The sequence below is a fragment of the Ochlerotatus camptorhynchus genome, unplaced genomic scaffold (assembly GCF_037179485.1).
Source record: "Ochlerotatus camptorhynchus isolate MF236.1 unplaced genomic scaffold, CSIRO-AGI_Acam_v1.1 ptg000185l, whole genome shotgun sequence".
NCBI lineage: Eukaryota > Metazoa > Arthropoda > Insecta > Diptera > Culicidae > Ochlerotatus > Ochlerotatus camptorhynchus.
The window spans coordinates 1,604,241-1,621,803 of record NW_027040675.1 but is presented as its reverse complement, the minus strand read 5'-3'; the positions used below and the strand labels follow the sequence as shown (position 1 = coordinate 1,621,803).

General features: G+C 44.6%; 2 protein-coding genes across 2 annotated transcripts; both read right to left on the bottom strand.

Annotated features, from left to right (window-relative positions):
• Positions 1-5,578: 5,578 nt before the first annotated feature.
• On the bottom strand, positions 5,579-6,668 carry LOC135702092 (uncharacterized). The gene is made up of 3 exons (XM_065223093.1): positions 6,216-6,668; positions 5,871-6,151; positions 5,579-5,803 (listed from the first exon to the last, which is right to left on the bottom strand). Exons 1-3 carry the CDS (start codon positions 6,564-6,566, stop codon positions 5,713-5,715), a joined length of 723 nt encoding a protein of 240 aa, XP_065079165.1. The 5' UTR covers positions 6,567-6,668; the 3' UTR covers positions 5,579-5,712.
• An 88-nt stretch (positions 6,669-6,756) lies between these two features.
• LOC135702094 (uncharacterized) lies at positions 6,757-7,788 on the bottom strand. Its single transcript, XM_065223094.1, has 3 exons — positions 7,652-7,788; positions 7,246-7,594; positions 6,757-7,184 (listed from the first exon to the last, which is right to left on the bottom strand). The coding sequence occupies exons 1-3, from the start codon at positions 7,654-7,656 to the stop codon at positions 6,816-6,818; spliced, it is 723 nt and encodes a 240-aa protein (XP_065079166.1). The 5' UTR covers positions 7,657-7,788; the 3' UTR covers positions 6,757-6,815.
• Between the last annotated feature and the right edge of the window lie 9,775 nt (positions 7,789-17,563).

The window sequence follows — 17,563 nt, the reverse complement described above, 5'->3', positions numbered from 1 at the left end:
TAAGAAAGGCAATCAGGCTATATACGGCAGAACAAGCACAACAATAAACCACCGCGGGATGGAGAGCCGGAGAAGGTGGTTCCGATTGAACATGACGACGGGGAATCGGTGCTGACGATTCCCACCAACAGGACGCAGTTCCAGCATCAGGATTTGCTGGTTCCTTGGAAGTTGCGTGGCGTAGAACGGTAGCAGCAGGAAGCGAAGGTAACTTTTCTCAGGTATAATTGGTGTGTTATTTTTATAAAAGAATGAATACTTAGACCATTAATGTGATCGATCGACTTGACTTCATCCGAAATGTGAATTTATTTAAAATACCAATTCATTTTTTTTTTCCTTTGTTCGGGACATAACACTACTGCGACCAGTAATTTGATCTATTGTAGTATAGCCCGTGTCCTTAGTTTAGTGCATGTCGTATTACTCCATCACTATTGAGAAATGATGAAGTATTCGGTGTTGATACAGTTGTCATTCTTGCCTTCATCGCAAGGAATCGATTCTAAATGAAAGGTCCCGCTATTTATACCCTTCGGAGTGTTGGAATACCCTCCAAAGGCGCGCCCCTTTGTCAGTCGAAATGGGATTCCTTAGCAATAAAAATAAGCAATGACACCGATAATGACCATGCATCAGAACCCTAGTCTTAACCACTTCAAACTAGAGAACAATGAATAGAAGATTAGGAATCACATAGATGAAGACTAACTAACTCATTTTTTCCTTGTTTCAAGATCATCCTCGGTACAGGCAACCCGAGGACTTATCACTATCAACAAGGCATAAAAAGTAACAAGGACTAAGATGTGTTCCTTTGATTACTGAAAAATCCTGTACCCCTAGTTTGAAGTAGTCAAGACTAAGATTCGGTGGTAGATCTTACATCCCGTAACGTACCACGAAAAGGTGATCTACCCACGTTACGGGGCTACCAATTCATTTACTCATCATCAACCGGTTTCACGACACTGTAGAAATTGACCAACTCGTCATAGCTATAATTCTCCAGCAGGACTGTCAACTGCGGCAGTTTCGTCTTCACATTGACCCCTTTGAACTTTAACTTACCGATGTACATATCGGTCATAATCTCGTAGATGCGGTTCATTGATTCGAATGTCCAAATCAATTAATGCTTGCAGTATCTGGTGGTCCTTCGTCAGCTTGTTGTAGTGAACGATCTTCGGCTCGACAACTTGATTAATCCGGGAAAGGTTTGCTCGTTGATATCGGAAAATGGGTGCTACGCTGTTATCAATCAAATCGAATTTGTTGAAAGCTGTTACTTACTGGTTGAAATCTCCAGCTTGATCCGTTTCTTGGTGGCTTCCTTCGTAATAAAGTCCTTCAGAATCTAAATGGTAGAAATGTTGTCGCTTCTGAAATTCGCTTCCGCCTAGCCGTATTCACAAATCAGAAGACGATGAAGACTTGACGGGAAAAGAGCCTATTCCTTTCGTTTCCATAAATATTTTTCGGTATTTCCAGGATACTGTTCATAAACCAGTTGTGCATTTCAGCCTGACTGAAGGCGCCTTTGATAGTGAGCACTTCATCAGGTTAGGCCCCCATTTCGTCTTCCTCCTCAAGTGAGTGGGCCAATGCTCGTTTCATGGATTAATCTGCACACAAACAACAGCAAAGGAGTCGCAGGAGGATCTGTCATTATCAGCGTTATGTTGTTATGATTGAGGATATGGTTGCCATTATATATACTTTGTTGTATATGTTGGATATATACTTTTTCGGTTGAAGTTTTGACATTTGCATTTCATTATAGTTGCAGAACACCCGCTTCAATGTTTTCCCGGTTCCATGAATAACTTTCGCAGCGATTGAATAAATTTTCCCATAAGGCATCAAATACCGTTTCCCATAAAGACCTGCTTATAACCCTATGATGCGTCAATGCTGATCCTTGAGATCTTCCCATTATTCCAGAAGGGAAGCGATGATGAAGAAGCTGTTTGATCAACCTAACATACATGATTCGCGTCGATGCCAAGAATTGTCGCTAGGATAGGCTTGTTTAACGGGATCCGAAAAAGCGTTACCCAATGCGATTATAAGAAGGCTTTGGTTAGAAGCAAGGACTGATGAAATCTGTAGCACAATTACCGCCAACTAGCGCGAGTCATTAACAGCTCAACATCGTTTACTTGTAAGCAAATGTTAACCCGATGTGTTCACCTCTAAACAATTTGGCAAGATAACAACGAAACCAATATAATGACATGCTGTTTGAAAACAGGCTTTTCCTTTCAATTTTCGTTAGAGAAAAAGAGATAACAGGCGGTACCCCAATAACATCAACTACTTTAAGCTAGTACATATGAGTAAATAGTGTTGCTGTGAGGTACACTCGAATCAACTACCATTTTCTAATTCAAGATGGCGGTCCAAAATCTAATATGGCGGCCGCCGGACAGCGAATATGCATCTAATCCCATATATATATGAGTATCTACGGAATGGGCTCGATGAGTAGAAGTGGAAATTTAACATCCGCCACCATTTTGGAATTCAAAGTGACTGACCAAAATCCACTATGGCGGCATCCGGACAGCGAATATGCCTCTTAACCCATGCAATATGGGTATCTACGGAATGGGCTCGATGAGCAGAAGTGCAAAATTGACATCCGCCGCCATTTTAGAATTCAATATTGCCGACCAAAATCCAATATGGCGGCTTCCGGTCAGCGAATGTGCATTAGACTGATGCAAAATTTGAAATTTTCTCTTCACAGTGTTCAAACGGTTTCAAATTGGTAATTTCCATATAAACTTCAAATGGTTTGTGCCACGTCAGTTTCTTACTAAAGGAGTTCAAATTTTGGGAGGCTAATCAGAGCCCAATTTGGAACCGTTTGAGCACTGTGGAGCGAAAATTTCAAAATTTTCCATCAGTCTAATGTGCATCTAAACCAGAAGGTAAGTCATTCTGCCACCTTGTGTCTGTGCTTATTGTGTTGCATTTGTGCTTTTGGGTATCGGAAGGTGTTTCTTGGTGTTTCATCGTGCTGACCGAGTTGTCAAAATGTCAACCAAAAATATATATATTTACTGCCAACCATATCCTCAACCATAACATAATGCTGAAAATGGCTGAACCTCTGCGACTCCTTTGCTGTTGATTAATTTAATGAAAAATCATATCTGGCGGGAGGATTATCTGGAGTAAAATTTGATATTCTGGAGTAAAATTTAATATAGTAGAGTCACTGACAAACCGACATGAATGACCATACAAAGTATCATCAAATTTCTGATCAAAGCACAAAACTGAAATCTGCCGCCGTGTTCGCGAAAACGGTGTATCCTAGCCATGAACACGCATACATAATGTATGAGCTGGTTCGTGTCTAATCTATTCCGGGCAAATTATTTTTATCTGGATAAAAATTTTCTATGGTTTTGACAGATGGGATCGCTGCACATTTGAATCCACCGTTATGGATTCTCGATCAAGATTTAAGTTTAAGTTTCATGTCGGTTTGTCGGTGGTAGAGTTCCATGACCGTCTCGCAACTGTGCACGGCGAATGAGAACGACCCAAATTTGAGTTTAGTTCACTCATAATCGTCAAAAGTGCAGGAACTCAGCGATGAGTAAAATTTGTCTCATTTGATAAGGTGTGTAGATTGAGTAAAATTTTCCTCGAATTTCCTCATATTCGAGCAAATTTTAGAGGAAATGGTAGCAAATTTACTCAGTCTAAGAGTGGAACTCAGATTTGAGTTGGATTCAACGACCGTACAAAAGTAAGCGGGTTTACTTGCTTTCAACTAAATCTTGCATGCAATATGGATTGCATGAGAAACTGCTTGCACTCAATAATGTACACAGTCGTTGAAGCTTCTTCATTTTTGACTTCCGTTCACTCAAACTCGATAGGTCACTTGGATGAATTTTCACATAAATTTAACGCTTCGCGAATGAATTATAATGTTCGAAAATCCCTCTGTTGTTGACCTTCCAATTTTCGAGAAGGTGTTTGTCAAAATTAATGCCTGGCCTTTTGACCAATCCATGTTTGGATCGGTTACCGTGGCGCTGCAATCGCGTGATCGGTGATAAGTCCGAAATAATGAGTCAAACTGAATACATTTTTTGTGGAATTGTGACCAAAAAACAATTATTTTCTATTTATTCTAGCGACTTTCTGTGGAAGTCAAAACATGATCCAAGCAAAAAAAGTAGTACCAACAATCAATACGAAACTAACGATTTTAAATTGGCTCAATACTTGACTAGCCTATTGGTCCCAAGCAAACGATTAACGTACCCTATTCTAGTCGAAATTCTAGTACTACACAATGTTTGTTTTGATTCGCTATGAAAGTTTGACAGATAAAATGGGGGGTTGGTGGATTTTCCTATGTTTCGAGGGGTGAATCGATTAGCTTGGGACCGAAGAGAGTGCCAGAGCTGAGCCAAAAAGTTGAGCACGTTATTTCGGGACCTTCGGGTCTTAGAGTTACCTCTATGGTTGTACTCTTAATAATGGTATGTAATGCTGAGTTTTAAATTGATTTGTTTCGAAAATATCTTCCAAATAAAGATACATCATCCAAATCACCCGATTCATCCACCGACTAAATCTAGTGCCACTTGTAGTTATTTTCATTCCGCATATTAATCAGACTTTGTCTGCTGTTAAATCGGAAGATGATTTCAAACCTTAACATGCTTTCAGTAATTTATAAGTCTTGAAGTAGCTTTTTATTTAGGAACAATGCATTACAAAATAGTTTTTTTTTTGCATTTTGTTCAAGATTCATCAATTCTGAATGAAATTATATTGAAATTAAACAATTTTGCAAACAATCAATGAAATTGTCAAGGGCTGTCACATACTTATCACCTTCGGTTAGTTCTTATTCCTGGCCGTCATGTTGCATGCAATGTATACAGAATATATAAAAACGTCACGGTGATCCGATGCCAGTGCTGTGGTGAGCAGTTCGCGGAAATGATAATGTTCAAATCATTCGTTAAATGCGTGAACGATGATCCAGAATGAACAGTTATGTATGTTTGTCTGTGATAAAACGCTTGTTACTACAACAGACAAAATTCTTCCTGTCCGATAGTGGTATTGGTTTGCGTGGGCGTTCTTCGGTATACATCTAGATTATTCCTCATGGAGAAAAACCCTTGAGTTTTCTACAATCGTAGCAATAACTAGATTTTATAAAAAAAAATGTTCGCGAAATAAATGCATTTTAAGATTGCACTTGTGCAAAATTTTGAAATCATCATCACATAGAGATTCTATACTACACAGGGGCTAACTTTGATTTGCCAATAAGAATGCTCGTTTGGCTCAGATTTTGACAGTTCATTTGATTCAAAAAATTCTCTCCGGTTTTTCTCCTCGCATCTCTCCCTTTGAGCGTTTTTTTTTTAATGAGGAGAGGATCCCGATATTTTTAAATCTTGCTTGATTCTTCCACGCGCATGCGTGAGATTCTCGCACGTGAAAATTTGTTTACGTTTGCGAAAGTTATCGCTGATGGCCTCCCATCCACTGGTTCAGATATTATCAGAGTAAACTTAATCAAAACTGTCGCTAAGGGTAGATTCGTCGAGTGGCAACTCTCTTATCAGCCTGCCCCGATTGCTATGATTCATTGTTTTATTGTATCAGACTAGATTTACTTTAACTGCTGCGTCATTGCCCTTTGTACCGGTTAAAATATGTGGCCTACTCGATTATTAAGCTCATCAGATTCAAACTTTTCGATTTAATTCCCGGAAATGCGTACCTCGGTCCCATTTTGGCAAAATCGTCGTAACTGGAACGGAATATGGAAGATCCATTAATTATTAACCAAGACAGTACTAACCGAAGGAAATACATACGTCACTTCAAGATCGCTCTTGAATCCGACTTTCTCGGCAGCTTTTTGCGATCCGATGGCAGTGAAGTTGGTTGCGGTCACTCGTATCCCGAACGCCCGGCACAGCGGAATCCGCGCCTTCAGTATTTCCGTTGCTATCCCTCGCCCCCGGTAGCGGTGGTTGATGGCCAAGCCGTACGCCGTCAGATACCGGTCCACGTTGTGGTTCTTGAAGATACTGCACTGGTCCGTCATATATTCGTTGATCGCGATAATGTCGTGAATCTTTTTGCTTTGGATCATCTGAAAAAAAAAACATTTAATAAGTGGCTGGAAATTTTACGATTGCTTAAAATAGAAATCTTACATCCCAGCTAGCATTATCATCGGCCTGCTTCACGTGCAGCAGATTAGCTCCAACAATCTCGTCGGAACCTTCTTTGTAGCACACAATCGTCATTTTCTGCTCGAAACACCACTGCCAGAAACCGGTAATTTCCGCCATGCTCAGTTCATCCTGGAACAACTGCTTGTTCTCGCTTAACGGTTCATCCTTCACAAAGTTCTCCGTGTAGTGTCGGACCATGTCATCGTAGCGATCTTCGGTCAGATCTTCCACTCGATAGGTAGCCAACTGGTCACCATTGTCGGGATCCTTGGCCTGGAACGTGTACCAAACGGTTGGGATCGTCGGTTCGCTTGGTCTTTGCCAACCCATTGTGATTTAATGTGATTTCCAAACCGTTCAGCACCGTTGGACAGCAACGACTGACTTCAGATAAAGCAACTCTCTGTTTACTATCCGCCACCGGTTGTAGATAAGGTTCTGACATAATCACCGCATCCCGGTGGCGGATCGTGCAGAGCTTCTCAAATTTTCTGAACGCATGCGTTTGTTTACGAACGGATTGCGCTTGCGCAAATCTTTCCTCTGAATGAAACACTCTCTCTTGTTCTCCTGACTTGATCAATCAATTTTCAAGCTCATGTATTTGCAAAAATTCTCTTCGAATCCGGGATAGGAGAAGCGCCGGTTGACCACTGCCAATTCCCCGTAGGTGATGGAGAAATCCTCCTGGAATCCCACCCTGGTGGCAGCCGTTTGCGAACTGGGTCCGGTGAAGCAAGTCGAGCTCAATTTGAGACCAACAGCCCGGCAGAGGGCGATCCTAGCGCGGAGAATCTCGGTGGCAATGCCCCGGCCACGGTACTGCGGATGCACCGATAGACCCATCGCATTTAGGTAGCGATCGACTCCGTACCGTTCGAAGATCTTAGCTTGCTGCGATACGTAGCCGATAGTGTCGTAGATGGCTTGGAAGATGGCGCTGTTGAACTGAAAACAATCGAAAACTTGTTCGGGTACTCTGTCATCGAAGTTTGGCACCAAAACTTACCCTAGCATCATCCTTATCGGATTTGGAAACGACATCCAGGATGTTAACACCGACCACTTCGTCGGAACCTTCCCGAAAGCAAACCAACGATAGCCTATCCGGGAGCATCGATTTCCACAGCGTTACAACATCGTTCATGGCCATCAAATCTTTGGCCAATCCCTTCGCTTGATTCATCAACTCATCTCGGGTGAAATGGTCGCACATGTGCTGAATGGCATCGCCGTAGCGTTCTTCTGGGAGATCTTGAACCGTGTACCAAATCAACCGTTTACTGTCGGGGGCTTTGGCCTGAAATCGGTGCCATACTGCCGGGTATGGAACCTTCGCCGGACGTGTCCACTTCATGCTGAAAGAGGATAAGATTTTATTTAGGGGACACAGTTTGATCTAAATTGGAACTTACCTCATATTGTTTTCAAAATCTGATTTTCTGGAGCCCGCACATTTAATAGCAAACTAACAACAAATCAACCACCTGCCATGATCTTTCCAACGAAAGTGAGAATGTATTCTACTGACTACTGACTCCCGAACACGGCGGCCTTGAATCCATTGGATTCGTATAGAAAGCTAAATTGATTTGCGCCTTGATCGATTGTTTACTACGTTAACCTGGAACGCAACGACGCAACGGGACGTTCACGCATTGTTTACATCGAAAGAGGTCGTTTACATTTGGGTGAAAAAAAAACACGCGGTCCGCGGTAGGTGATCGTGCACGATAGTTGTTATGATCGTATGATTGTAGTCTAACTAAAGGCGAAGTATTTATATCATTGCTGTCATGGTTAATTAAGAGCTGGTTACTGATTTTTCACATGTGCGCCCGAACATTTCAAATTCATGCCCCCTTTAAGGAGCGACTAATAATGTAATTTGGTAATTTACGGGTAAAACTACGGGTAAGGGTACGGGTAAAACTGCAATCAGCTTGCCATAAAACTTAAAAATACTGATCTAAACTCTACGATGTTTTATGTCAGACGTTTTGGTTTTTGGAAATGGCCTTTCTGAGAGGATATAAAGCTATGCCTTTCGTTCAGCGCAAATAGAATAACGATCTTAACCTATATAGAAGAAGTTTCGAGCCGCTTTCGTAGTTGACAACGAAAGTTTATTTTTTTTATTATTTTTAACTAGTATGTTTATTTGGAAGGCTCAATCGCGTTAGCTTTACGGAGCCGATAGTTCATTGTTCTTTGTTTGTAACAAAACTCACTAAATTCTATGTCTAATAGGAGTTGGGCCGAATACTCGCGGCTTACTCGAGGTTTGAGAGGTACATTGTCGAAGGATAGGATCAGGGGAGGAGCTTGGGGGTAAGGCTTCGTTGTCTCGTCAGAGCGTTGTCGCCAGTATGAATGGTAGTGCGGTTCTAGTTTCGTCTGAAGTTCGACCGGCTATGGTGGGTGACCAGTGGGTGACGATGAGACTCATCGAGACGGGGAGACAAGACAAACAAAAACTAATAAAGAGAGACAAAAGACAAAAGAATTAAATTCTTATACTAGACATTTGAAGAAACACATAAACCGACTGCAAATAGCAGATATCGCGAGTTCCCAACACGTCTCTGATAGGAACATAGGTGTTGGAGTAAATCGGTAACGCAGTGTGCTGATCACTTCCTTGGAGACCGAACGTCACCCCTAGCAACCTAAGTTTTCTTAAATAAACAACGGTGAAAAACTATTCATTCCTGTTCAAGACTCCACTCAAGCTAGTCGTTAAATAAAATCCATTCTACTTTTAAACTTTGCTGTTCCGGTTCTTTCTAACCATCAAGAGGTTATGGGCGACTCACGCAAGGATTTGGTCCACGGGATCCCGCAGTTCTCGGGCACCGGTTTCGACAATTGGCAATTTCGAGTGGAGAAGTATCTGAAGTCCGTGAAGCTGTTGGATATCATCAAGAAGGATCCTCCGATGGAAGCGGCCGAGCTCACGAAGTTCCAGGAAGATGACGGTAAGGCGGCGTTCCTGCTGACGTCATTTGTTCATGACGATTTGCTGCATTTGGTGCGGGACAAGGAGACGTCCAAGGAGATGTGGATGAGCCTTGAATCCGCCTACGCCAAGAAGTCCGTCTCGTCGCAGACATTCGTCAGGAAGCAACTTGCGAAGCTACGAATGATGGAAGGTTCGTCTGTGAAAGATCACCTGAAAACCTTCGAAGAGCTGATCCGACAACTGAAGCTGGCCGGAGCGAAGCTTGAAGAGAACGATATTGTGTCCCAGCTGTTTGCTACCCTTCCCGAGTCGTTCGATCCGTTGGTTACGGCACTGGAAAATCTAGGTGAGGAAAACCTAAAACTGGATGTTGTTCGCGAGCGCCTTCTTGCCGAGGAGCTCAAGAAAACCGACCGGGCAGCGGATTCCTGCCAAGAGAAACCTGCAGCATTCCAAGGATCGAAGCAGAAGCCTGGTAAGTTCACCGGAAAGTGTAACCGTTGCCAGAAGAAGGGGCACAAGGCCAAGGACTGTCGTGTGAAGTTGAAGACAGATGGGCGCGCTGAAGCTAACGCTGCTGCTGGAGGTAAGGCGGTGGCTTTTATGACCGGGATATGCTCCCAAACAAAGGACGAGGGAGCAGTTTCCTTTAAGCTGGATTCCGGAGCCTCGGACCACCTTGTGAATGTGAAGCACTGTTTCGCCGACCTCACGAAGCTGAAGCACCCTGTCGTCATAAACGTGGCGAAGGATGATCAATCCCTGATTTCCCGGCACAGTGGCACGATCAACGGCGTCAACAAGGAAGGTAACTATATCAGCTTGAAGAACGTCCTCTTCGTACCAGATCTTCGAGCGAACTTGCTATCTGTGAAGAAGATGGCAAAAGCGGATCTTGATGTTACATTCACGAAAAAGGAAGCGATCATGAAGCAAGGTCGTGACCTGATTGCGAGATGTCCCATGCGGGGCGATTTTTACGAGCTCGATCTCCGTGTCGATACGGTGGCGGCCAACATGTGTGGAGCTGTGACTGGTAACCTGTGGCATCGTCGACTGGCTCATTTGGGGAGCAAGAGTTTGCAGACACTCGCGAAGCATGGCATGGTAACAGGTATTCCCGAGAAACCAGATAAATTGGATTTTTGTGATGTTTGTGTTCTCGGAAAGCAGTGCCGAGAACCATTCACGGGTACTAGAGTCCGTTCTACAAGACCTCTAGAACGAGTGCACTCCGATGTGTGCGGTCCAATTACACCAGCGCAGGCATACCAAAAGTACCGCCTCATGACAGTATTCCAACGGCTGTCGCTTTCTTTTCTCTACGACAGCCTTGAGATTGAGCTATAAGCGACAGCCCACAGTGAGGCTGTTATACGACATGCAACGTTGCCGTCTTGTGCTGTTCACGACAGCTTGTTCTTAGTCATGTATTTTGTTCGTTCGGCTATGACAGCCTCGGATGGTCATTCGTAACTTTCCTCGTACATACAACAAGCAGTCCGTCAAACTTCCGATTCGTTGCTGCTGTATTTGAAATTTTGTTTGTGTGTCGTAAGACTGCTACTACACTACCAGTGTGGAGCCGGAGCTCGTTCGGTTGCTATCACGTTCGTGCTGCCCATTGCAAAATTTTCATCCGATATTTTTTTTTAAAACGCACGGTCTCCGGCGAAAAATATAAGCCTACCCGACACCAACCTGACTTCTACCAAACCCCAACCCGATGTTGGCCCGACATTGACCCGACATAAACACATAATTGACCCGACATCGACCCGACATTTGGCCGATGTCGACCATAAATTGACCTTACATTGATCCGACATCGGGCCGACATATCTGTTCGGGATCATTCTTCTGGGTTTCTTCCATACTCCACTGCCGTATATCAATTGTATATAATGTCTCGTGACAGCCTTTTCGTGACATTTCGTGACAGCCATTTGGGTAAGCTGAGGGATGTCGTCGGTTTGTGAAGGCTGTTATGACGACAGAAACATTGAGAACCTGGTCATAAAGAAATGCATAAATACAGCCCATTCGGTTCACTACGTTCCAAGCACGATGATTTTAGCAAAGCGGGTATAGATGCGACTGTTCTAATACAGCTTTCATTCGTTCGTGTGTGCGCTGTTACCAATACACTTCGAATTCAGATCTGAACGTACGGTAGCAAGCGGTAGTAAAGCACGTTTCCGATGTACTATTTGACGGTTCCGTTGGACGAGATGAGGCCGAGCGTTCGATCTTCGATATCCCGGAGGCGTACAAGGAGATCGCTGGACGAGCCGACGAAGCTCTTTGGCAGCAAGCGGTCCGTGAGGAACTGCAGTCGCTAGCGGACAACCATGCTTGGCGATTGGTGAGATGCCCTGCTGGTGTGGTTCCGCTCAAATCGAAATGGGTCTTCCGAATCAAGCCGGACGAGCATGGCGAACCGATCCGTTACAAGGCGCGCTTGGTGGCGAAGGGATTCCAACAGAAGCCCGGAGTCGACTACAACGAAACATATTCCCCCGTAGCAAAGTTAGCCACGATACGAACCGTTCTTGCTGTAGCAACCCACCGAAGGATGCACGTTCACCAACTCGATGTGAAGACCGCATTCCTCTACGGTGAGCTTGAAGAAGACGTCTACATGGCCATACCCGAAGGAGTTGCAGCACCGCCGAACTTCGTTTGCAAGCTGGATCGATCGCTGTACGGACTCAAGCAAAGCCCCCGCTGTTGGAACAACAAGCTAAACGACCTTCTACTGGATTTCGGCTTTACCCGTTCCCGGCATGATTACTGTCTATATACCAGGATCGACGATCGAGGGGGGGTATACATAATCATCTACGTGGACGATTTGCTCATTGCTGGCGATCGACTGGACCTGGTGAAGGAGATCAAGCGTGCTCTTTCCAAGAAGCTCCAGATGACGGATTGCGGCGTGGTTAATCATTTCCTTGGAATGAAGATCCGATACGACCGCGCCACCGGATGCATGTACCTGGCGCAAGAAGCTGCTGTGGACCGTGTGCTGACGAAGTTCGGCATGCAAGACTGTAACCATGTCAAAACCCCAATGGAGAAAGGCTGTTTCCTGCCACCACAAGCTGCGAATCCTGTGTCGCATCCATACCGTCAATTGCTGGGCAGCCTGATGTATACGATGCTGTGTGTTCGACCGGACATATGCTACGCTGTTGGATACCTAGGGCGCTTCCAAGTTCAACCTGATGAGGCCCACTGGCAAGCCCTGAAGAGAGTGGTCCGTTACGTGAAGGGAACGAAGAACTTGAAGCTCCAGTACAAGCAAAACGACGACGTCGAGGCACTTGTCGGGTACGCAGACGCTGACTGGGCATCGGATGCTGAGGATAGGAAATCCGTTAGTGGCTTCGTCTTTAAGGTCTTTGGGAACACCGTGTCTTGGGCAAGCCGCAAGCAACAAACCGTTGCACTGTCGTCGTGTGAAGCCGAGTATGCAGCTTTAAGTGCCGCGGCCTCCGAAGGGCTGTGGCTGCACGGAATCCTTGAAGACCTGAAGCAAGTTCAACCGGACACGGCATTCAAGGTGTACGAAGACAACCGTGGGTGCATTGCAATGGCCACAAACACCGAAAGCAAGCGTGTCAAGCACATCGATGTAAAGCACCATTTTTTGCGCGACCATGTGGCACAAGGAAGACTTCAAATCGAAGCAATTGATACAGCAAACCAAATAGCGGACACGTTCACAAGCCCCTGGAACCTGGACGTTTCCGCGAACTGAGGACCCTCCTAGGACTGACCGATTCAGGGGGGGTGTTGGAGTAAATCGGTAACGCAGTGTGCTGATCACTTCCTTGGAGACCGAACGGCACCCCTAACAACCTAAGTTTTCTTAAATAAACAACGGTGAAAAATTATTCATTCCTGTTCAAGACTCCACTCAAGCTAGTCGTTAAATAAAATCCATTCTACTTTTAAACTTTGCTGTTCCGGTTCTTTCTAACCATCAAGAATAGGGTTGTCTTCTTTGGGCCTCAAGGGTATTCAAAAGTCGCTCTCTGGCGGCGTCATTATCCGTACATTGCCAAACTGCGTGATCGATGTCATCGTAACCGTTTCCACACCGACAGATGTTGCTGTCCACGAGGTTTATTCTATTGAGATGAGCATCTAGCGAGTAGTGGTTGGACATAAGTCTACTCATCACGCGAATGAAGTCACGACTTAAGTCCAAGCCTTTAAACCACGCTCTCGAAGAAAGCCAACGAAAGTTCCGGTGGATTTTTTTTTCTGAATTCAAACAAAATTCAAAAGTAATTAACATTATTAAAAAATCATTAACGTACATCATTTACACAATTCAATGCGACACGTTTGCAGGATTACATCTATGATCTGCGGCCGTTAGCTCGGCCGTTGGAGAATTACACTTTAGAGCATCTCCACTGCGAGGCGCTATACAGGATTTAATACCCATTTTCGCAACCTATCCAGCTTTCCATTCCCGGTAATGGCGGCCTGTTTGTATGAATAAATGTATCCTTCAATGTGCTTTTTGACACTATCTGGAGGTACGGATTTTGATCCCTCCCTTTCCCTCTCCCAGGAACAGAAGAAAATGGAACAACATACGCCCTCCAGTTAGTGTCAAAAAGCACAGTGAAGGATACATTTATTCATACAAACAGGCCGCCATTACCGAGCATGGAAAGCTGGATGAGTTGTAACGACTCCCGACTCCCAGTGCTCATTGCAAGATAGCCTATATTACGTGATATAGGCTGTAATGTGAACGGAGTATTAGGGTTAGTAGTTTGGGTTTTGGAGCGCATGGGTCTGGGTTGTATCATTGGTCAGTTCAGGGTCGGTAATCCGTCCGGGTGATGGTGATGGTGGAAGATCAATGATGAAGAGGAAGGTGCCACCGGTAGCAGGCTTCAGCGAGGGTTCCGCTGCTGGTAGCGAGCACCGAAGTGGTAGTTATCAAACTAGGTGGAAAAGTTCTGCCTTTTTAAAGAAAACCTAGTAGAGCAGGCGGACCGGCTTGCGTCATTGCTGAGCGCGTCTTTTACACCGCCTGGAATTTTGTAAAGCTCTCTTGTTCCCTAGTATTGAGGCAGTGGCATAGGAAATGCAAAACAGAGTGATGAATGCGGTATAGGGAGCATGTCTTGTGGAAATCACCGTTTCCACTGAGGTTATGGGGAAAGCGAGTGTGCCAGATCTTAGGCGGGCGACGACAATTTAGGAGCGATGGGAGTTAATCCATTCCCTATTCCAGGCTTCCCAAGTGATGCTAAAAATCCTGGGCCAGGAGCTTTACGCGTGTAGTTCTTGGGAACTTCTTTGAAGTTCTGGGGAAGTTATTGGAAACTTCTTGGGAACTTCCCGGAAGTTCTTGGGTACTTCGTGGAAGTTCTTGAGAACTTCGTGGAAGTTCTTGGGAACTTCGTGGAAGTTTTTGGGAACTTCGTGGAAGTTCTTGGGAACTTCGTGGAAGTTCTTGGGTTTTGAACTCCGTGGAAGTTCTTGGGAACTTCGTGGAAGTTCTTGGGAAGTTCGTGGAAGTTCTTGGAAGTTGGAACTTCCTGGAAGTTGGAACTTCTTGCAAGTTTTTGGGAACTTCTTGCAATTCTTGGGAACTTCTTAAAAGTTCTTGAGAATTTCTTGCAAGTTTTTGGGAAATTCTTGAAGTTCTTGGGAACTTTTTAAAAGTTCTTGAGAATTTCATGGAAGTTCTTGGAAACTTCTTGGAAACTTCGTCGAATTTCTTGGGAACTTCGTCGAAGTTCTTGGGAACTTCGTGGAAGTTTTTGGAAGTTCTGGGGAAGTTCTTGGAAGTTCTTGGAAGTTGGAACTTCTTGCAAGTTTTTGGGAACTTCTTGAAGTTCTTGGGAAATTCTTAAAAGTTCTTGAGAATTTCTTGGGAACTTCATGGAAGTTCTTTGGAACTTCGTGGAAGTTCTTTGGAACTTCGTGGAAGTTCTTGGGAACTTCGTGGAAGTTCTTGGGAACTTCGTGGAAGTTCTTGGGAACTTCGTGGAAGTTCTTGGGAACTTCGTGGAAGTTCTTGGGAACTTCGTGGAAGTTCTTGGGAACTTCGTGGAAGTTCTTGGGAACTTCGTGGAAGTTCTTGGGAACTTCGTGGAAGTTCTTGGGAACTTCGTGGAAGTTCTTGGGAACTTCGTGGAAGTTCTTGGGAACTTCGTGGAAGTTCTTGGGAACTTCGTGGAAGTTCTTGGGAACTTCGTGGAAGTTCTTGGGAACTTCGTGGAAGTTCTTGGGAACTTCGTGGAAGTTCTTGGGAACTTCGTGGAAGTTCTTGGGAACTTCGTGGAAGTTCTTGGGAACTTCGTGGAAGTTCTTGGGAACTTCGTGGAAGTTCTTGGGAACTTCGTGGAAGTTCTTGGGAACTTCGTGGAAGTTCTTGGGAACTTCGTGGAAGTTCTTGGGAACTTCGTGGAAGTTCTTGGGAACTTCGTGGAAGTTCTTGGGAACTTCGTGGAAGTTCTTGGGAACTTCGTGGAAGTTCTTGGGAACTTCGTGGAAGTTCTTGGGAACTTCGTGGAAGTTCTTGGGAACTTCGTGGAAGTTCTTGGGAACTTCGTGGAAGTTCTTGGGAACTTCGTGGAAGTTCTTGGGAACTTCGTGGAAGTTCTTGGGAACTTCGTGGAAGTTCTTGGGAACTTCGTGGAAGTTCTTGGGAACTTCGTGGAAGTTCTTGGGAACTTCGTGGAAGTTCTTGGGAACTTCGTGGAAGTTCTTGGGAACTTCGTGGAAGTTCTTGGGAACTTCGTGGAAGTTCTTGGGAACTTCGTGGAAGTTCTTGGGAACTTCGTGGAAGTTCTTGGGAACTTCGTGGAAGTTCTTGGGAACTTCGTGGAAGTTCTTGGGAACTTCGTGGAAGTTCTTGGGAACTTCGTGGAAGTTCTTGGGAACTTCGTGGAAGTTCTTGGGAACTTCGTGGAAGTTCTTGGGAACTTCGTGGAAGTTCTTGGGAACTTCGTGGAAGTTCTTGGGAACTTCGTGGAAGTTCTTGGGAACTTCGTGGAAGTTCTTGGGAACTTCGTGGAAGTTCTTGGGAACTTCGTGGAAGTTCTTGGGAACTTCGTGGAAGTTCTTGGGAACTTCGTGGAAGTTCTTGGGAACTTCGTGGAAGTTCTTGGGAACTTCGTGGAAGTTCTTGGGAACTTCGTGGAAGTTCTTGGGAACTTCGTGGAAGTTCTTGGGAACTTCGTGGAAGTTCTTGGGAACTTCGTGGAAGTTCTTGGGAACTTCGTGGAAGTTCTTGGGAACTTCGTGGAAGTTCTTGGGAACTTCGTGGAAGTTCTTGGGAACTTCGTGGAAGTTCTTGGGAACTTCGTGGAAGTTCTTGGGAACTTCGTGGAAGTTCTTGGGAACTTCGTGGAAGTTCTTGGGAACTTCGTGGAAGTTCTTGGGAACTTCGTGGAAGTTCTTGGGAACTTCGTGGAAGTTCTTGGGAACTTCGTGGAAGTTCTTGGGAACTTCGTGGAAGTTCTTGGGAACTTCGTGGAAGTTCTTGGGAACTTCGTGGAAGTTCTTGGGAACTTCGTGGAAGTTCTTGGGAACTTCGTGGAAGTTCTTGGGAACTTCGTGGAAGTTCTTGGGAACTTCTTGGAAGTTCTTGGGAACTTCGTGGAAGTTCTTGGGAACTTCGTGGAAGTTCTTGGGAACTTCGTGGAAGTTCTTGGGAACTTCGTGGAAGTTCTTGGGAACTTCGTGGAAGTTCTTGAAAACTTCGTGAAAGTTCTTGGAAGTTCTTGGGAAGTTCTTGGAAGTTCTTGGGAACTTCTTGGAAGTTCTTGGGAACTTCTTGGAAGTTCTTGGGAATTTCTTGGAAGTTCTTGGGAATTTCTTGGAAGTTCTTGGGAACTTCTTGGAAGTTCTTGGGAACTTCTTGGAAGTTTTAGGAAACTTCTTAGAAGTTCTTGGAAACCCTTGAAAGTTCTTGGAAACTCCTTGGAAGTTCTTGGAAACTTAGTGCAAGTTCTTGGGGATGTCGTGGAAGTTCTTGGGGACTTCGTGGAAGTTCTTGGTAATTTTTTGGAAGTTCTTGGCAATTTCTTGGAAGTTTTTGGGAACTTCTGGGAAAGTTCTTGGAAACTTCATGGGAACTTCATTGAAGTTCTTGGGAACTTCGTGGTAGTTCTTGGGAACTTAGTGGAAGTTCTTGGGAACTTCTTGGAAGTTCTGGGGAAGTTCTTGGAAACTTCTTGGGAAGTTCTTGGAAGTTCTTGGGAACTTCGTGGAAGCAACTTTACCCCCTGACTAGCACGACGTAAGTGACCACGAGATATATATTTTTCTATTGATGCGTATTATTTTTGCATAAGCCCTTTTCAAGTGTTAGTCGTGTGCAAAA

Coding starts and splice junctions, on each gene's coding strand:
- LOC135702094 (XM_065223094.1), bottom strand. Junction 7,185..7,245: donor CCGATAAGGATGATGCTAGG/GTAAGTTTTGGT, acceptor GATTGTTTTCAG/TTCAACAGCGCCATCTTCCA.
- LOC135702092 (XM_065223093.1), bottom strand. CDS start 6,566: ATGGGTTGGCAAAGACCAAGCGAACCGACGATCCCAACCGTTTGGTAC. Junction 6,152..6,215: donor ATGATAATGCTAGCTGGGAT/GTAAGATTTCTA, acceptor TTTTTTTTTCAG/ATGATCCAAAGCAAAAAGAT. Junction 5,804..5,870: donor AAGAGCGATCTTGAAGTGAC/GTATGTATTTCC, acceptor ATTCCGTTCCAG/TTACGACGATTTTGCCAAAA.